The 18,962-nt window shown below is 35.6% G+C and overlaps 2 protein-coding genes across 7 annotated transcripts in view; both read right to left on the minus strand.

Moving 5' to 3' along the window:
• Positions 1 to 4,200: 4,200 nt before the first annotated feature.
• On the minus strand, positions 4,201 to 12,786 carry LOC105048134 (14-3-3-like protein D). 6 transcript variants are annotated; one of them, XR_012142520.1, is made up of 8 exons: positions 12,361 to 12,786; positions 11,961 to 12,267; positions 11,783 to 11,870; positions 8,374 to 8,483; positions 8,135 to 8,291; positions 4,875 to 5,033; positions 4,591 to 4,643; positions 4,201 to 4,458 (listed from the first exon to the last, which is right to left on the minus strand). XR_012142520.1 is itself a non-coding variant. In XM_029265482.2 (7 exons), exons 1-7 carry the CDS (start codon positions 12,431 to 12,433, stop codon positions 4,456 to 4,458), a joined length of 780 nt encoding a protein of 259 aa, XP_029121315.2. In that variant the 5' UTR covers positions 12,434 to 12,780; the 3' UTR covers positions 4,201 to 4,455. The 6 variants fall into 6 exon arrangements, 2 of the variants coding, with proteins under 2 accessions (XP_029121315.2, XP_010925645.4); XR_012142517.1 differs by having other exon boundaries at positions 8,135 to 8,283; positions 12,361 to 12,778; XR_012142519.1 differs by lacking the exon at positions 4,875 to 5,033 and having other exon boundaries at positions 4,591 to 4,640; positions 12,361 to 12,784.
• Positions 12,787 to 14,408: 1,622 nt separating this feature from the next.
• Positions 14,409 to 18,962, minus strand: part of LOC105048133 (uncharacterized) — a 17,031-nt gene continuing 12,477 nt past the window's right edge. Inside the window, 9 exon segments of the mRNA XM_073260440.1 lie at positions 14,409 to 15,215; positions 15,335 to 15,439; positions 15,516 to 15,613; positions 15,719 to 15,887; positions 16,552 to 16,604; positions 16,711 to 16,766; positions 16,949 to 17,112; positions 18,846 to 18,947; positions 18,950 to 18,962. The exon segment at positions 18,950 to 18,962 is cut by the window's right edge and continues 152 nt beyond it. Of these exon segments, the coding sequence (XP_073116541.1) occupies positions 15,335 to 15,439; positions 15,516 to 15,613; positions 15,719 to 15,887; positions 16,552 to 16,604; positions 16,711 to 16,766; positions 16,949 to 17,112; positions 18,846 to 18,947; positions 18,950 to 18,962 (760 nt within the window). The 3' untranslated portion in view covers positions 14,409 to 15,215.

Consider the following 18,962-nt stretch of genomic DNA (forward strand, 5'->3'; position numbering starts at 1 on the left):
GTCTATTGTTGTATCCCTGAGGCATTATTCTTCACCAATTGCTCCTAAACGAGTTATTTTGGCAATGACTGTAAGTTATTTTTAGGCATGTCTATGGCGCATCTAAGTGTCATGGTACCGTTCCAGCTAACCTAAGGCCCGTTGGCAATTGAATCACGTGGTACCATGACATTTAGATGCTTGTGGGCATCTAGCTTAAATTTGCTCACCATCATTCTTGACCAAACAAATATCTCAAGATGAAACAATTTTTAGGATCGTACCTAGAATTTCTAAGCTGCAAATGAGTCAAGTTGATCTATGATCCAATCTGATCCGATCTATTAGATCTAATCGATCCATAATAAAAGATCCATGGGTCAGATTGAGTTTTAAGATCAGATCCATTTTATTTTTTGGGTTGGATCTAGATTTATTGAATTCAGACGCGATCCGATCCAACTGTTTAGATTTATAGATTGATTTGAATCTCATGCTCAATGACGCAACTCAATCTGAATATAATATTGGACTCCAATTCCTTTCCTGTTTGTAGAATAGAGGCTCGACCCAACCCATCAATATTGATTGTAATTTTATTTGGATAATCTAATGTACAAGTTATTGTATAAGTAAGGTAATGTAGCTTCGAATAATAAGATGTTTTTCCTTCAAAATTCAGAAAAACAAGTCCATAGCCCCATCTTGATTTAAAGCTAAATGTTGGCCTAAAAGCCTATTCGCATCAGATCTAAACCAAGCAATAGAGATTGATTTCAAAGCCAAGCCTTAGAGATTGTATGATGTAATTTTGAAAATATAATATAAAATATTTCCTCCATCAATTTAAATATTTGAGTAAATATATTTGTGCACGATGTATGTTGGCTTTATAAATCAGATCCAAACTGTATCAAATTGGATCCAAATTTTTTAGGTTAAGATCAGATTATACATAGATCCAACTTAACTCAAATGACAAACTCGATCTTTTTTGGGTTGTCCATAGAATCAACTCGATCTAACTTGATCTTTTTTGAGTTGGTTCTCGGTCCAACATTAAAATTTGATCAAAAATCGGATTGAATTGGGATCATTCATAATTTGACCTGACTCGGCCCATTTGCAACCATGGTCATTCGCATCTAGAAGAATTAGTTGGCCTATAATTGCTATCCAAGATTGTTTGGATCATAAGTGAAATGGCAAACAAGATAAGAATCATAAAATTGAATTGCTTGAGTGAAATGGCAAATAAGATAGGAGTACAAATAACTTGCCATATCATTGCTCAATTTACCAGCTGATATGGTAGCCGAGGATTCATACAATATATAACAGGATCAGTGATATCAATTGGATATTGTCCAAGATTTGTCATCTCGGTCATTAATTCTGTATCGATATCAATTAATTATAATATCAATATATAGTATGCATAAGATGATGAGATGTACCGAATATTGATATGGTATGAGATTATATATTAATACAATATGATATATTCAATACGGTATGATAACTTTTATCAAAAAATCTTAAGGTATGGTAACAATCGGTAACATAAATCTTAATCTTATCAGCCAATCACCAAAGTTTTCATATCAGTTAAGTGAATCGACCAATGATCCGATGGTTTATCTGTAGCATTTTCTTACAAGAAAATCGTATCACCGTTGTCTTTTCTTACAAAAGGATTATCACGAGTGAAATATTAGGCTGTGGGACCAATTTTCCCTTGTTTGCAAAGGAACCTCATAAGATGGTTATCCGACCGAGAGGTTTCAAAGTGATTCACTGAAACGTGGTCTCCATCGTGAAACGGTAAGTGAACCAATCACTTGGGGAATAAAGTCGGCCTCCAATGATACACTTGAAATTTGGTGGCGTGTTTACAGATCAGAAGATAAGCAAATCATGTCCATGGATAAAGAGACGGACTAATGTTGACAGGAACGGAATGCTTTCTGCTTTCCGAGCTGATCTTGTACGACTTCCATAGATAAACAGCAATCTAAAATCTAATATATATATTGAAATAAAGTTGGAGCTCTTATTTATTTTTTATATCATTAATAAGAAATTTATTAGCTTATTAAACCTTATTAAATAAAATATTTTTCATTAGTACTATTAAATTAACATAGAAGTTAATGATATTGTTAATAACATATACTAATATTAATGAAACCACTTTTGTTTGCACATATCCATGCAGTACATTAAATTACACTAATATTTGATTAATTCTTGTTGCATTTTTTGATGATTATCTTACTTAAAACAATATATATACAACCAGTAATAAAACACTTCATTGCATTTAAATATTTCCTAGATATAATACTTTTCTATTTCTTACTGAATGCAGATTGGATTATAACTTTATTATATGTTGATACAGATACTATTAGAATTTTATTTTATTTTAGATAATAATTAGTTTTTATATCTATTATATTCTATTTTATTTTTAATCCATGGTATATTGTATTTGAAGAATAATTGAAAAAGAAGAATAAATTGCACCTGCTCATTGCGTAGGTTATATGCTAACATATATAATACACACACACTAAAATAGATATGCTGCTTGTGCAGAGCTCCCATTCATCATATGACCTATATTAGCAATGTATTAATAGAGCTCTCTATTTGGATAATAAGTAAAGCTCTTATTTAATATAATTCTCTATCAAAATATAATAATATGATATCGTTAATAAGAAACTTATTAATTTATTAAACGATATAAAATAAATAACTTATACACACACACTAAACTAGATATGCTGCTTGTGCAGACCTCCATTCATCATATGACCTATATTAGCAATGTATTAATAGAGCTCTCTATTTGGATAATAAGTAAAGCTTTTATTTAATATAATTCTCTATCAAAATATAATAATATGATATCGTTAATAAGAAACTTATTAATTTATTAAACATATAAAATAAATAACTTTTTGCTAATATTATTAAAATAATACAGAAATTAATAATATTATTGATAATCATATTTGCTTAATATATACTAATATTAATGAAAAGAATTTTTCACCAATGTTATATGCTGCCCTTATAAATTACATTAACATTTTATTAATTTTTATTATATATATGATTATAAACTTACCATATTGAATTTAAAAGTATACCACTAATAACATTACTATATTGAATTTAAATATCCCCTACATGCCATACCTTTTTATTTCTTATTGCGCACATATTAGCTTATAATAATATATTATTTTGCTATTAGTGATGGTATATGATAATTTTGATATTACAAATTTATTTTAAAAATAATTAAGCTTATATATTTATATTATTTTATTTCTTGTATCTATTCTAATATATCAATTCTATAGAAGATCCTATATGATGAATCGTATCGAAAGACCAACGTAAAACACCATGTAACAAGCTAGCGGACCCCAAGGAGAAGGCCGACGTTCACAGATAGCAGTCACTTTTTCCACCCAAATATCAAATTTACATAAATATTTTAACATACTAAACAACAATTACAATTTAGAGCATTCTTTACGAACGGTTGTTTAATAACGGTGTCTAATAGCCTTGCACCCAAGATCTTCTTTGTAGTCATAACTAAGTTGGACATGCCAGAATCATTAACATCCATCTACTAGAGTTTTACACAAGCATTTACCATCAAAAAATAAAAAAGAGTCTCACACGAGCACAGCCAGTATACTCCTATGACAAAACCCACGCCCGTCGACCTTACTATTCCAAGAAGCTTTGGACGCCATGGAAGCTGATTCTTACGAGTTGCGAAATCTCAATTTTTAATTTCAAAAGAGCGATGGAAATTGCTGTTGATCACGGAATTCACCCCGATCCCCACTTCTCTCTGGTAAGTCTTCATCCACCTTTAATTTTCTTATGAGCGCCGTATGGGTCAGTGTCAATCTTCTAACCCAGAACTAATCAGTAAATATCAGTAAAACCTGTAAGAATTCATTTTACCAATTAATCAACTTCAAGCTCATACAGCCCCCAATTTTTCAACCAAGTTTGCATACAATGGTTCCCAGTCTATAAACATAGCATATAACATGACGAAACTCGTAGAAGCCTTGCCTCATCACTTGACCTTTCATAACGGCAAAACATCCACAACACCCCACCGCGCCCCCCGCCCCCCCAACCCAAAACCCCAAACAACGAAAAAAAAAAAGAAAGAAAAAAAAAAGAAAGTAGTCAGACCTTAAATATCAATCTCTATTTCAGACCATGACATCAATGAGACAGGATGCAAATGCAACTGACAATTTCCAAACAAATCCCAAATAGGACATCAGTACAAAAGTCAAGCTAAAATCAACTAAAAGACATAAGAATGAAAGCTGGATACTTTCCTCACCAACTATAGTAATAACAGAACTGACAATAATAGAAGCGTCATCATCCTCATCTCTGGGCAAGGCTCCTGAGCGGTCTGCGTCACTGAAAAAAATTGATACCCAGAAATTAGAATGGTTATTGTGGGTAATTTAAACTAGTTCAGACAAAGTTCATAATATTATTCCCTTAAATCACAAAAATATATCGAAAATTTTGAAAGAGACGTTAAACCACCTCTGCGTCCTCAGCTGCACCAGCCTTCCCGGTGCCCTCCCTCGTGTCTTCTGCTGTCGTCCGAGAATGACACCACTCATCATGGCAAAGAACATCATAAAAAATTCCAAATAAAAACAAGCGTGCTAGCTTAAACTGAATTTACGGATTCAAAGATCCTAGAAAATGTCAAAAACATATAAGGCTCAAATTCCAGATTTTGAAGGAACAACAGAACCTTGCATTTTGAAGAAATAATTTAGATCCATTTGCTCATCCAAAGGGGGGAAGAAACAAAAACACACAACAGCTAATCTGGAGCCTTCCTATTGGTTCCTTGCCAGCCAGCTCCATGCATGCCGCGAGAAAGGGTGGTAGAGGAAATGTTCCACATAAACTGTGTGATTTTGTTTTTTATCCTAGACTTCTTTTGTGAAGCATACAGATGGAAACACGCTAGGCTCCTACTAAGAAGTATGGAATGAAATGTACAAGTCAAGATCAGCATAGGTGAAGATGTATGTACCTCAAGAAAACCTTTTATGTACTAAAACCCCCTCCACCGCTAAACCCACCAAAGAACAACTTTTGGACAAGCTTTGAACAAAAACCCGATAAGGGAGCACATCACAACAATGAGATGGCTCAATTAGAAACATGGAAAACAAAAAACTTTCTAAAATGATGTTTGCCACAAAAAGTTGCATTCTGCAATTAAAAAAAAAAAAATACAGTCATTGCGAGGTAAAGATTGCCAATCTCCCCACCAAAAAAAAGCACATGTACAAGACAATCCACCTACGCAAAGCAAAATACTCCCTAATGACATTGTGATAAACAATGTTTGTAAAACTGGACCATACAGCAGACCGGCAAGCTGTCCCATTCCCGGGTTGACTGGTCCAACCATGATGTCAGCAAGACGTCATTATGACATCCTAATCATTTTTAACAAACTTTTTTTTGTTTGCAATAAATTCCCATCCAGTTTGTCCAGCCCTGTTATTGAAGTTCTTTTACAAAATCTCTGATGTCTTTCACTCTGATCGCCTTGAAGACACCTCTGACTGCAGAAGCGATTCATCTACTATGCTCTCCTCTCTTCTCCGAGGGCATGAAGAAATCCCCTTTTCTTGCATCAGTACCACTTTCAAAAAATTCTTTAAAAAAGGAAAAAAAATCCTGGACTCAGCTGCACCATCAAGATGCAGGACTCCATCCGCTCTGTCACCACAGCCACATCCACCTCCACCCTAACCCCCCTCCCATCCCTCTGACGCTTCCCTTCTTCCTCCTCTTCTCCTCCTCCGCCGCCTTCAGCGGACTCCAATGGTCGCAAGAATGAAGACTCTTCTCCCCGCTCTCCGCCCTATTCCTCTTTATTCAGCAAACATCAAGGAGCAGCTCACATCCCGGCTGGATCCCCACCAACCCTCCTCTGCCACCTCCCCTCTCCTCCCCCAAACCCGCCCTGTCGCCTCCTTCGAGGAGATCTGCAAGCACCTTACCAGATTCTGGCTCCAATCCTGATGGAGGCTGAGAAGGTGGGAGAGGGAGGTCCAGCCTCATCTCCACGGCTCCACCCGTGTCTGCCACCTCCATTGTCATCAGTGGTTGAAGAGAAGACAATCGGAAAGGAAGGCCGCTGAAGACCAGAGAATAGAGGGAAGAACCGAAGAAGAAGAAAATAAAGGGAGACAAGGTTTCATTCTGAAGAACCTAAGAAAAATTTTGAATTAAAAAGGGTCAAATCGAACCAAACCAGTCAGTCTGACCTGTTTGTCCAGTTCTTCCAGGTTTGATCGAGTTTCGATCACCTTGAAAAATTCTTTTGAGCCGACCGAACGAGTGGGTACCAATTCAATCAATTGGACCGGCTGACCTGGTCCGGTTTTAAAAACATTGGTGATAAATACAACATCTTTTGGAAAGATATATTTGATGACAATAGACAATGTAAGGTACCACATTGAGGTAGGATAGTTGATGGAAGAAGACACATTGGGGTTTAGAAAAAGGGCTGAAACCTATAGATTACTAGAATTTCAAGATAAGACCAGAGTTTTCAATAGAATTGAATAAGAAAGTCGACATTCTTGAAGAAAATAGGCAATGGTTGACTATAATCTAACCTTGGGTTTTAGGATTTTAGTGTCTGAATGTTGTTAGAGACTTAGAGTTTGCAATTGAATAGCTGAAATGAAGAGTTTGCCGGTATTTTCTGGCAAAAATTTCATATTGATATAACTAAAAGAAAAAAAACCTATGGGAAGTGAAAAAACTCGAGAAAAATCAATAAGAGAGAAGAACAAAAGAGAAGGAGCACAACCAGATAAAGAAGAATAGAGGATTACATAATCAAAAAACAAAAGTTGAAGGTAAATGGAAGGGACAAGATAATATTAGACTCACTCAAGGGCTGAGGAATCACACTCAAGAGTTTGAAAGCCTCACACCTCTGCTGCGAGGTCACACCATGAGATGAAACCAAAGATTTCACTTACATCCTTTAATAATCAATCATCACACTCTGTTGCATAAAACTCTAGGACCCAGATTTATGAAAAAAAGAAATCCTAACAAATTTTGTAATCCCAAAAGGCATGATCACTGTTCATGATTATTGTAGCATGAACAGTGCCATAAACAGAAATCGTGTTTGCTAAAGTAATCAGCCTTATCAAGTCATCAAATAAAAACCAAGATCTTTTAAACTCTGCCCTTGATTGATACCCACCCACTAAAACTAAATAACCAGAAAGAAATGGAAAATACCAAATTGATAACCAAGATTAAACCTAGAGATTCTTTAGTCTTCTAGCTCTCTTAGATTTCCATCAGCCTCATACTCAATTCAAACATACAGCTAGTATTTAGGGTGATGACTGACCTGAAAGTGGTTTATTGGTTCTGGTATAGCAAAGACAGGTCCAAGAGGCCTCACAATTTAAAAAGAAATATAAGGATGTATCATTATATTTATTTATTAATTTCCAATTCATGAAGTCACTTGTCTGATTTCTTTTTCTATTTCTGCGGCCAGGAAAACAGCCAACCAAATAGTTACTGTAGCCTTGAGGCTCAAAACTGAATCTACACCATTGGCTAGCATCAGAACTGGCCTAGTGAATAAATTTATGGACCCAAAATAGAATAGATAAAACATACAGGCAGCATTCAAAAAAAAAAAAAAAAATTCATAGCCACCATGAACTGAACAAAATATGTGTCTTCAACTTAAAAGAGAAAGGTTTTGGAGTCTTAAACAAAGATCACTAAAATCCCAAGCAGCATGTTGATATTCAACTATATAGCACTAAATTTGAAAATGTAGCCAAATAACTTCCAAATAAAAAAAAGTTTATCTAGGAAAATAAAGGAAGGCAAACATGCTTGAAGCTTTTGCAGAGTTTTGTCTGCCCTGAGATGTCAGAGCAAGATGCCACCATAACCATAATGTCCAGCAACAATCTAGGATACTAAAATAAAGTTATCTCTTCATTGTACTCATCGAAAAACTAAGAACCTGCAGGGACCACAGTCTCTGCAATAAAACTGCCATTACCTCCATCCTCTGGAATGTCAGAGGTCCACAAGGTGAGATTGTCTCTCAAAAGTTGCATAATCAATGTGCTATCTTTGTAAGATTCCTCACTCAGCGTATCAAGCTCAGAGATGGCCTCATCAAAAGCTTGCTTGGCAAGGTGGCAGGCCCTGGAATGCTAATTGAAGTACCATCAATCTGCAGTACGAATAGGATATAAAACATGCACAACAACTTAACTTCTGGTTAAATAACCATACCTTTCAGGTGAGTTCATAATCTCATAATAAAAGACAGAGAAATTCAATGCCAAACCCAGACGAATTGGGTGTGTGGGAGACAGATCTGCCTCAGCTGTACTGGTAGCCGCCTGTACAAATTAAGAATCAGCAGACAAACAGATTACTACTTTCTGGTGACATCATTGTAATACAAAACAAACAACAGCATCCATTTATAGAGCAAACATAAGACAAATTAATTAAAAAACAAAGATATAAGACTGGACTACCAAACAGGTTGCAAATTTAAGCATGGTGATAACACATTAATCAACAACAACTACTCCATAATTATTTGCTATTAAAAATCCAGAACACATTCAAAACTCGAAAAACAGAACAACAGAAACACTTATAATGAACTCAATTTGTGTTCAATTAAGACAACTGCAATAGCTTATGAAAAGCTGCAGTCCTTTTGGATGCTGTTCACCATATAAAGCAGAGAAAACAGTGGACAGGTGCCACATCAGTGACCTCCAGAGAATTTTTGTTCGATACATGCATAACAGAAACGTTAGCAGATCACATACTGTTGTAACCCTCAGATAAGGTAACTGAGATTTTTTATCAGTTGGAGGAAAATCACATCACAATCTTGTATTCATGACAACCTTGTTAAGTACCAAATGCTCTAAAATGAGCTAAAACATGGCAAAACGTAACTTTTTTTGGATGTAAATATTGACTGCCAGGGGATCAGTTTCTAAACACTTACCAATCATAATGACTATTTGTCTCAATATTATATTAGCATTCAAGTTGAGTTCTTAGTGCCATCATGAATATTCCTCCTTCCATCTAGTATTACATTGTCAAAATTTAGCTCTTTCAAGAGATTTTATTCAGGAACTCAATTTTTAATAGACTTACAATAGCACCATATATAGAAAAATACAAATCGACCAACAGACAATCATAATTTTTTTTCAAAATTTCCCCAAGGTAACCAATAAACAATGCAGGCCCTTTTAACAACAATCATACCCAAATTAGAGAGCATATACAAGGAAAAAGAATCTAGTTTTTTGTCCAAAAAGAGCAAATATTAACCAATTGAATTTTATACAACTTGGTTTTAAAAGTGCCCAAGTACCTTTTGAAAAATCATGGAAAACATAATCAAGAATATTCCAAATTCTAAATACTGGCTCATGTTTTTCAAAATGATCTAGTCAATAATGTTGAGCAGTATATCAAAAAAATACAGAAAAGATATTCAGATTATATCTTGTGATGTTCTTGTTTAGGACCCTAGTCCATAATGGCATGACATAATCCCTATGAAAAAATAAATAATGGAGGTTGGACCTAGATGATAAGAAAAACACTTGTCAGGTTAGAGTCAACAAGGTGAAACGTAGGAAAAGGATTGGTTAACAAATCATGGTGGTCATTCTACTAAACGATAAATAACAACTCACTAAGATTATAATTTCATAAGATAAATAGCAAGAAAATAATAATAAAGCACAACTCTTATATACTTAAATCACTTTAAGTCTCAGTTTCTATATAAGTATGATGTCTTGTTTGTTGTCACTGTAAAGAACTAATGGCATTACAAACTCAATCTAAGTTTTATAAGGGAACTCAAGTTCTTGTGAACCAACAGTTACATAAGTATAATTTTTATGATTTTAAGAATTTCAGAGGGCTCTTTCTGTTCTCACCATAAATCAAATAATTCAATACATCTAGTTTTAAACTAGTTCTCATGAATGGTACACTTAAGATAAAAGAAATCAAGAACTTTTACATTGAAAAGTACTTCACTGTTACTAACTCAAGTCCAGTGCCTTGTAATTATCTCACACCCATGCAAAAATTCAATGGCAATAAAACCAATAGGTGGTGACTCAAAGTTATATCAACAATTAGAAAAATGCTCATTCTGTACGTCAACCCTACTTGACACAATGATTTTGTCATTGTTATGCGTCCGTAGATATATAAGACCCGCCATATTAGGGCGATCACAAGCCTTTGTCATTGTCAGTCAACTAAGTAGAGCGAACAGCCCCCTGTGAATCCATAAATATTCGAGCACGCCGAGAGGCCTCATCTACCTTACTGTCACATGACCAGACATTGAAATATTTTGATCTACTAATTTCAGTATTCACAACTTCCAACATTCTATCAACTAGAAATTTGGGAATAATAGTAAAACTATTGTCTTTTAAAAGGTATCAAATCAGCTCCCATTAAATTTATCAAATGTGACCAAGAAATTTTCATTTCATGTTAATACTTACATCATTTCTAGACAACCCACCCACCCAAAGCAACACTTAATAATGACAATCTAATAGCTAAGCTTAGATCCAATAGTTTCCGGAATTCCTAATACACTATTTCTATTTGTTATACTATTTCTATTTCTATTGTGTCAGCCCACTTAGCTTAGAGGTTAGAGAATCACATTTATAATGCGATGGTCATTGGATCAATTCCGATAGCCTGTTTTTTTTCTCTATCAATTTTACCATGATTGATAATCCCTCCTTTTTTCAAAATCTTGGATCATCCATCTATTATGTCATGGTAACTTGTAACTATGAATAAAAAATGATTAGAGTGATTAGATCCCTAGAGAACAAATCATAGAATGAAGCCCCAACTTCCTATATATACATATAAAAAAATCTGGGTATTAATAGAATTAATTTCATTCTACTTCATAATACTTCAATGAATATAGCAATCTTAATTTAAGATTTATTCTGTAAAATGAAATTTCAATAAAATTTTAAAAAAAGGAGTCTTTATATCTCATTACTGAGGACCTCATTCCAAAAAAATATACGTCTGGGGACTTTACCAGCACTAACTAGTAAAAGACCTAAATCCAGCAGTGATCTTAAAACCCAACTGCAAAAAGATCCTTGGAGGGGCAAACTAGGGACAGACCTAACCTTCCCGTTTTTTTTTTTTTTAAATAATAATAATAACACAAAGTGGCTGCCTTAGGACTCAAACCGGTGCCATTCCACTTGTCAGTGCAAGCCCTTACCCTTGCACCAAGCAATGGCCCCTACTATATAATTCTACTGACAATTCAATTTGTATCTTTTTGTTCCCTTTTATGAAGTGCCTCCTTTACTTTAAAAGTTGTAAATCTGCTGGTTTAAAGTAATGATATACCTATTTTTCCAAATTCGTGGCAAATTGCAACTTTACTGGGTGGCATGAGCAAAGGAGAAGAGATAGACCTCTACTACCACAAGTAGTCAATACAGGTTCAAAGTTAGTTATATCATGAAGATGCCGAGTCATCATACTCTAAAAGTAGGAAAACAGAATGAAAAAGAAAAAAGAAGATAAATATTAACGATCGACAATCAATATCTAAAATACCAAACTTGAGAAAAGTTAAATCTTTGACCTGATAGGCCTCGAGAGATTGTTCTGCAGCCTCTTTCCTCTCACTGCCACTCTTGAACTCTGCCAGGTAACGATAGTAATCTCCCTTCCTGCAAGTAAACCAAAAGACAGAACTCAACACCCCAAAACCGCAAAAGATCGACCAGAATCCCAGCAAAAAGTTCTCAGATCTGACTCACATCTTGTAGTAAAACACGGAGGACTCCCCAGCAGAGGACGACGGGATGAGATGCTCGTCGATGACAGTCATGATGTCGTTGCAGATGTTGGAGAGCTCCGACTCCACCTTCTGTCGGTACTCCCGGATCCTCTTCACGTGCTGCTCGTTCCCCCTCGCCTCCTCCTTCTGCTCGATCGAACAGAGGATCCTCCAAGACGCCCTCCTCGCACCGATCACGTTCTTGTACCCCACGGAGAGCAGGTTCCTCTCCTCCACGGTCAGCTCCACATCGAGCTTCGCCACCTTCTTCATCGATTCCACCATCTCTGCACCAAAGAAAAGCCCCAAAGCCCTATTCTGAGCCCGATAGGAGGATCGAAACCCTAGAGTTTCGCGATCTGGGGGAGACGAAACCCCACCATCGTAGCGCTCGGCCTGCTCGGCGAGCTTGGCGACGTAGATGTAGTTCTCCCGCTCCTTCTGCGATGCCATCAGAGATCCGATCCGATTTCCCTTCCTCTCCCACTTCTCTCGCCTCCTCGCTCTCACCGCCTTCTTCTCGTCTTCAGTCTCGCAGTACTTACGCTTCGGCAGCTTGACAGCAAAAGCGTAAGAAAGAAAGCTGACGGAGGGGTGGGACCGGGAGGAGAAAAGGAATGGGCGAGAAAATTTTTTATTTATCGGATATGACAGCTGCGTCAAGATTTTGAGAGGTTATGTAATAAGCATTTCAGATCGTAGGATCCGGGATTGGCGCACAAGATACGGTGCGAAGTCAAGCCGGACAAATATTTTTTCTCATGGAAAGCTAAACATAAGACCGGCGGGGGGATGCATTCGATGAATTGGCCGATGTTTGGGGAGAATAATTAGTTAGAACCATTCTACACGTGTATCTTGAACTATTTAATAAAAAATAAATATATCATTTCAAAAAATATATTTTTTATTCACTACAATAAAAGATATCAACTACCTAGTCATAGTTTGCGGTATTTTTTTTTTAATGATTTTTTTATTAATAAATGATATATTGGTACCGATTTTAATTAATAAATTCTTCATATTTGATCATAAATACTTCTACTTACACCAATTCTTTTTTTGACAAAAAAAATAAAAAAAAATGATTCACATCCGCATAGTAAGAATCCCATACCATTACTCGTTACCATAATATTCATTTATCAACAGAATATACATATGCAAAGCAAGATCTAATGTATAAGAACATAGATAGTTCTCTTATACAATTTAGGTTGGATCCCAAAGCAAGAACTCGATTTGAAAAGGTTTGCATATGACCAGTATCGATATGGTATCAGATCTAGGAGATTCAATTTAAGATACTAACCCAACGATTTGTACCGTCAAAAAAATATGTAAGTGAGATAGCTTATGCACATTAAAATCAAGACGGATAATTACTTCAATCTATATTAATTAATAAGAAAGTAGGTTCTTACCTTTTAAACCATGTTGATGCTTTGCCGGTGTTGAAAAGAACCCAAATCAGCTGCTGCCTAAAGTTTTAAGGCACTGGCTTTAGTTATTAAGTAATCAAATCTTTGATTGAAATTTGTAAACCTCGAATGCCACATTCCAATATCTTGGAGTACACCACTTTATATCGACGAAGATAATAACGACCAAGATTTCATATGCAGATGTTTGTATCGGCAAGTGCTTGATACAGATATAAGCGATGAATTGGCAAGTCCTTAAAAAAGGAATCAAATGTACATGCTTCAATAGACAGCTTGAGGCGTTGGAATGAAGAATTTGGCAGGAGATGAACTTTCTCGAGGGTTTTGACATGGTTATCTAGGACCTGATTTATGCTATAATGAGCTGCTGTGGGTGATAAACAAGGTCGTGTAAATGTTGAAAATGAGACTATGATCCCTGGTGGCAGCCGGGGTAGTTCATCTTTATGATGTTTCTATTTCACTGGCAAAGGTGAGACCTGCATGGAGGGCTTGAATTATGCTGTTACAATCTTGAAAGCCCCAAGTATTATACTAGAGGGGGACTCAAAGACTTTGATTGGGTGGTTGACTAGACCCAATTTTCTCTCACCCCATTCTCAAGGATATAATGAGGACTATTCTAAGACCATTCATATCCATAAGGAGGCAAATAGGCCAATTGACTGGATGGCCACCTACGTGGCATACCGCTCAGGTTCAGTCGTGTGGAATTCTGCCCAGATGATCCCTCTAGTCTGGGAAAACTACAGAGACATAATTTAAACATCTTATGAAACAGAACGGAGACTATGGCATGAATTCTGTCCGAGATTTATAAGTTGGTGTCACCTATGTCCCCCAAGGAGCCTAAACAAGACTACTTGTGTAAAACCATTTTAACCCTTTGTATATTCCATAAAGCAATCATTCATACTCAACATCCACATAAATATAACAAATTTTAGAGAGATTTAGTGATTTATGTTTATAGGCTCAACTGGATTAGAATAGCTTTTCCATAGTCGCTTCATTCACATCAACATTTTACTGTCAAAAAACATACTTGCTTAGACTGAAAAAGTACATCTGCACACTTGAAATAACCTAGCATAGACAGTCCCAACCATGATGCACCAACTGCACCAGCTGGCATCTTTTCGGAATGAGATTTTATCCCTATTTCATTCTAGAAAATATAAACAACATGCCAACACAAATAGCTACTACCCCATGCAATAATATCAAAAGATCCAATGTAACATCGATCACATCAAAGAAGTGCAAACTTGTGAAAGGCATATACAACACATGATAAAGGTCGGGATATAGTCTTCAAATCTTAAGAGAACGCTATCTATCACACAGAATGCCTGCATTAATTGCTATTCAGAAGAAACTGATCGTTTCTTGTTCTTTAGTCCCAGCCATGGAAGGTCTGTTCAGAAAAGAATATGCTTTCTAGTGCATGCCTATAGACAGCTTCAAACACTGCTAACATGCATTATAGTAACTAAATACTTGCCCATCAAGGCATTCCTAGAATAAACTTGGACAGGATGGTTGATTTCCTTGAGAAAACTGAGTGCTTGTAATCACACAAGAGACTGTATCACATATATTCTAGATTTTACTGAAAAAGGAGTTATCTACTTATGGGCATTGTGATCCTTTGTCTTTCACGCAAAGAAATTGGATGTTTTTGACAACAGTTGCCATATCAAATTATCCAGTTAGAGTCAGGTGATCTTAAGTATCCCATTTTCTCTGACACAGCAGAAATACATTCAAAAATTAACCATCCAATCCTGCAAAAAGTAATAATTCAGCAAGAAGCAACACATATAATATAATGTACCATATGCAGTAAATGATTTTATTTCAACAGTTCTGTAGTTATTTTACAATATAACAAAACTTTGGATACCTATAGGTTTGCGGCCAAAAATGTATGAGATTCCTGTTGTTTTAAACTGTCTGCAACATGAGCAATAACGCCAGCTCCTGCATTGTGAAGCCATTCTCTCTTAACCTGGATCGCATAATGAATCAATTAAAACAAAAAGAGGATACGGAACAAAATCTAATAGAAAAAAGTAGGATCATACATGAATATTATTATGAGCAAAGAAAGGCCAAAATGCCGAGTGAAAACTGACATCAACTTTCTTCCATCCAACCCGTTGCAAGCCACATATCATTTGCTCTGTTTCAGTTCAAATTATCAAATGATGCAGTGGATTGACATAAGGAAAAATAGTTAATTATTACTGAGATATTGTAACTGTTGCCAAGACCAGAAAGAACATGCCTTCCATCATATCATAATATTCCGCTGTATTTTGTGTGTTTGATGCAATTTTGGCAGCTTCCTTTGCCTTGGCTGCTTTTGCAGGAAAATGAGGACCCTCAGAAGGTACTGAGGGACAATATTCCACATCTACAACATGCTTATAGCCATCCAAAGACCGGCGTGAGGGCTGCAAATAGGCAATGGGAAACTCAGAAGACATATTCTCATCTTTGTCTGCTTGTATACTGTCATTCTATGCGTAAGGTTCCAATTTCCTCTGTCAGCAGCTTTCTCACTTCTAATACAAGCAGTTTCATGTTTGCCAAACTAACAGAACTCTAGAAGCATAGTCCCTAACAGAACCCAGATATGGTTAAACTAGAATATCCTCTGCCCGGCCACTATTGACCATGTTTAAAATTGCTTTTCCTCCCTTAACCCCTTCTTAAGGTGTAATTAAAATAGGCGATACTTAAACTAAGCTCAGGATATGAATTACTACTGAATGTATGGGCATATGTAGGTATAGCTAGACTGCCATCGACACAAGATGACATTGGAAAAAGGTCCATCTACAAAATCAATGCTGACATGTTCACATTCCTGATAACAAAAAAAAAGGCATCCTAGTGCATGAAGCTCCTGCCACTGCAGTCACATCCTTACCCCCATGTTCAGAGAGGCTGTTTTCCTGATATCCCTGACTACAAGCTGCTTAAAATTCTACCAAGATGTTGCTCAGTATAATTACTTTGTTGGTTCATGCAATTTACTTAAACAAACATTGACTGTATTCAGGTTTCAAGGTTCTCAATTTTGCTACCATTGTAGAACAAATATGCATCATGTACCTTAATAAGTTCACTTTCTCTCCTTATTGAAGATGTTCTCCAACCCACCATATCTGAATGGAGCTCAAGAAAACTGGGCTAGAAGGGAAAGAAAAATGACGTTGGGCACATTCAATCATTAAAAGACCAACACGATAATACTAAATAATAGGAGGATACGATCATATGAAACATTGGCATAAAGAGTCCGACTCTTAAATGAGGCAAGAGCAGATCTGCAAGATAAACTATAGAATAAGTTCCAGTTAAAAAAATTATGAAACATAAATCTAATTGAAGCACATCCCTCTTAAATGAGGCGAGAGCACATCTGCAAGATATAATAAAGTTTAGAATAAATTCCAGCTAAAAATTATGAAAAATAACTCTATCGAAGCACATGCTTGCATTGACTTACATGAATTTGTTATCTTCATAATCAGATGCCATTCTTAACAAAAGTGGTGGTTTGCTGGGTTTACCATCTGTAAGGAACAGCTGACGACCGGTTCGGCCAATAAATATGGGAGCTAAAGGTGGAGCAAGTTTTTCCAACATGGGTACTCCCAGAAGAAATGGAAGCTGGAATAAAACAAATTCAATACTTTTAAATTTATAGTCACATTAGGAGAATATAAGACCATATCTAAGACCTACTTAAATAAAGTGGGCAACAAGGAAGAAAGATAAGCTAAATGTTTAGGATGAGGATATGAAAGTACATATATGAGGGATCTGTGAAAGGTATTTAGTATAATAATATTCAGACCAGATGATTTTAATTAAGTAGATATTTTAATCTTTAATCTTGCTGCAAAAGCATTATATATATATATATATATATATATATATATATATATATATATATATATAACCATTGACATAAGTTAGGTGGAGAAGAAGAAGAGAGAAGGAAAAACTCTTTGCAAAACTTCCTAAAATCACAAAGCATATAATCATGCAGTCTTCGCCTAGTTGCACAAGTTGGGAAAGGAAACAGGAGTGAACACTGAGATCAGGGATTGGTGGGAACCCTCTCCAAAATGATGACTACTTGAAGTGCCTGAGAAGCATGCATGCACCATAAATATATTTTCATGTGAATGTGCACATTGAAAGAGGGGATGATCGGGTATTATGATATATTGAGAAAGACAAATCAAAACATTTTTGTTATGTTTGACTAGGATTCATATAAAAGAAAAATGAATCCTTAATATGATAGATAAAAGTTTGAAAGAGTCATTTCGTTTAAAGCGAAAGGAATAGAAGGTATAAATATCGATAGCCCAAAGTCCCAAACATTCTAGGAATAGCAATCTATGAAAAGGGAAAACTTTCCTGGTTTTGGAATGGGTAATCCTAATAGCAAAATACATGATCCAGAAACATAGGGAATAAAAAATATAGGAAAAATATATAACTAAAAATGTAAATCCTTTTTTCGGGTGGCGTGTTCCCTCGAGGTTTTCATTTGAAAATAACAGAATCTTATTTGCCAAGTGGGTATATGGTAGTGGTGGCGATCAAGGTTCCTGCAATGAAATCTGTAAGTGGATGGTTGCATCAGTTTTCTTGGCTTTTCACCAGAATGAGTCTGTTGGATGGTATAAAAAGCAATCCTCACCATCTGCTCTTGGCACTTAATGAGACATGCCTGATGTAGAAGGTAGTCAATTAATGATTCTGCAGCAAGGTAAAATTTATAAAATAGATATGGAGCTTAATTTAGTAACCTGGCCTAATTTTGTACTTTGAAATCTAGATATAGGTGGTCAATTAACACTCGATGTAATATGGAATTTAACTAAATGGATGCTGAACTTCTGTTTGTCATCATTCTCCCTGAATATGTATCAGACATCTTGGGAAGAAATTTTCGTTTTACTTCTTAAAAATATGATTGACCATCATTATCCTCTTATATGAAGTTTTCATATGATCTTTAATCTTTGTTCCTTAATTTTAAGATCTCCCTAATATTTTATTCTACTGGAGTTTTTAGACAAAGTACTATTGACATTTATCCCTCAGCACCAATTTGTTCCACAATAAAATCTTGTTTTGTCCCATAAGAAACATACTCCAAATTAAGAACCTAAGTTTATATACACCAATCCGTACAGAACTTTGAAGCTGAGGAAAAAATGAAATACTTAAATCATTCTGACGGAGCACAAATTACCTGACAAAAGGGGAAAAAAAAAAGAGAAGGAAAGATGAAAAAATGGAAGTAAAAGCAAATATTCAAATAACGAATAAATTATATAATGGTGATAGCATAAGAAGTTATTGTTAGACAATAAAAAATTCACCTGTTTTTTCCCTCTAACCCCAAGATGTGGAGTTGCCAAGGTAATAAAATTAAGAGGCTCCAAGCCAGCAATTTTCCCTAACTTTGAAGTGCATGCTACTTTTCTGAAGTTCCAATA

This window comes from Elaeis guineensis, chromosome 7, assembly GCF_000442705.2.
Source record: "Elaeis guineensis isolate ETL-2024a chromosome 7, EG11, whole genome shotgun sequence".
In the NCBI taxonomy this organism is placed as follows: Eukaryota; Viridiplantae; Streptophyta; class Magnoliopsida; order Arecales; family Arecaceae; genus Elaeis; species Elaeis guineensis.

What these genes read in the sequence shown, in the direction of transcription:
- LOC105048134 (XM_010927343.4), bottom strand. Translation starts at nt 12,433, where the DNA reads ATGGCATCGCAGAAGGAGCGGGAGAACTACATCTACGTCGCCAAGCTC. An exon ending in GCAGGCCGAGCGCTACGATG is followed by an intron (nt 12,268 to 12,360) that starts GTGGGGTTTCGT and finishes TCTTTGGTGCAG; the next exon opens with AGATGGTGGAATCGATGAAG. An exon ending in ATTATGAACTCACCTGAAAG is followed by an intron (nt 8,284 to 8,373) that starts GTATGGTTATTT and finishes TTAGCATTCCAG; the next exon opens with GGCCTGCCACCTTGCCAAGC.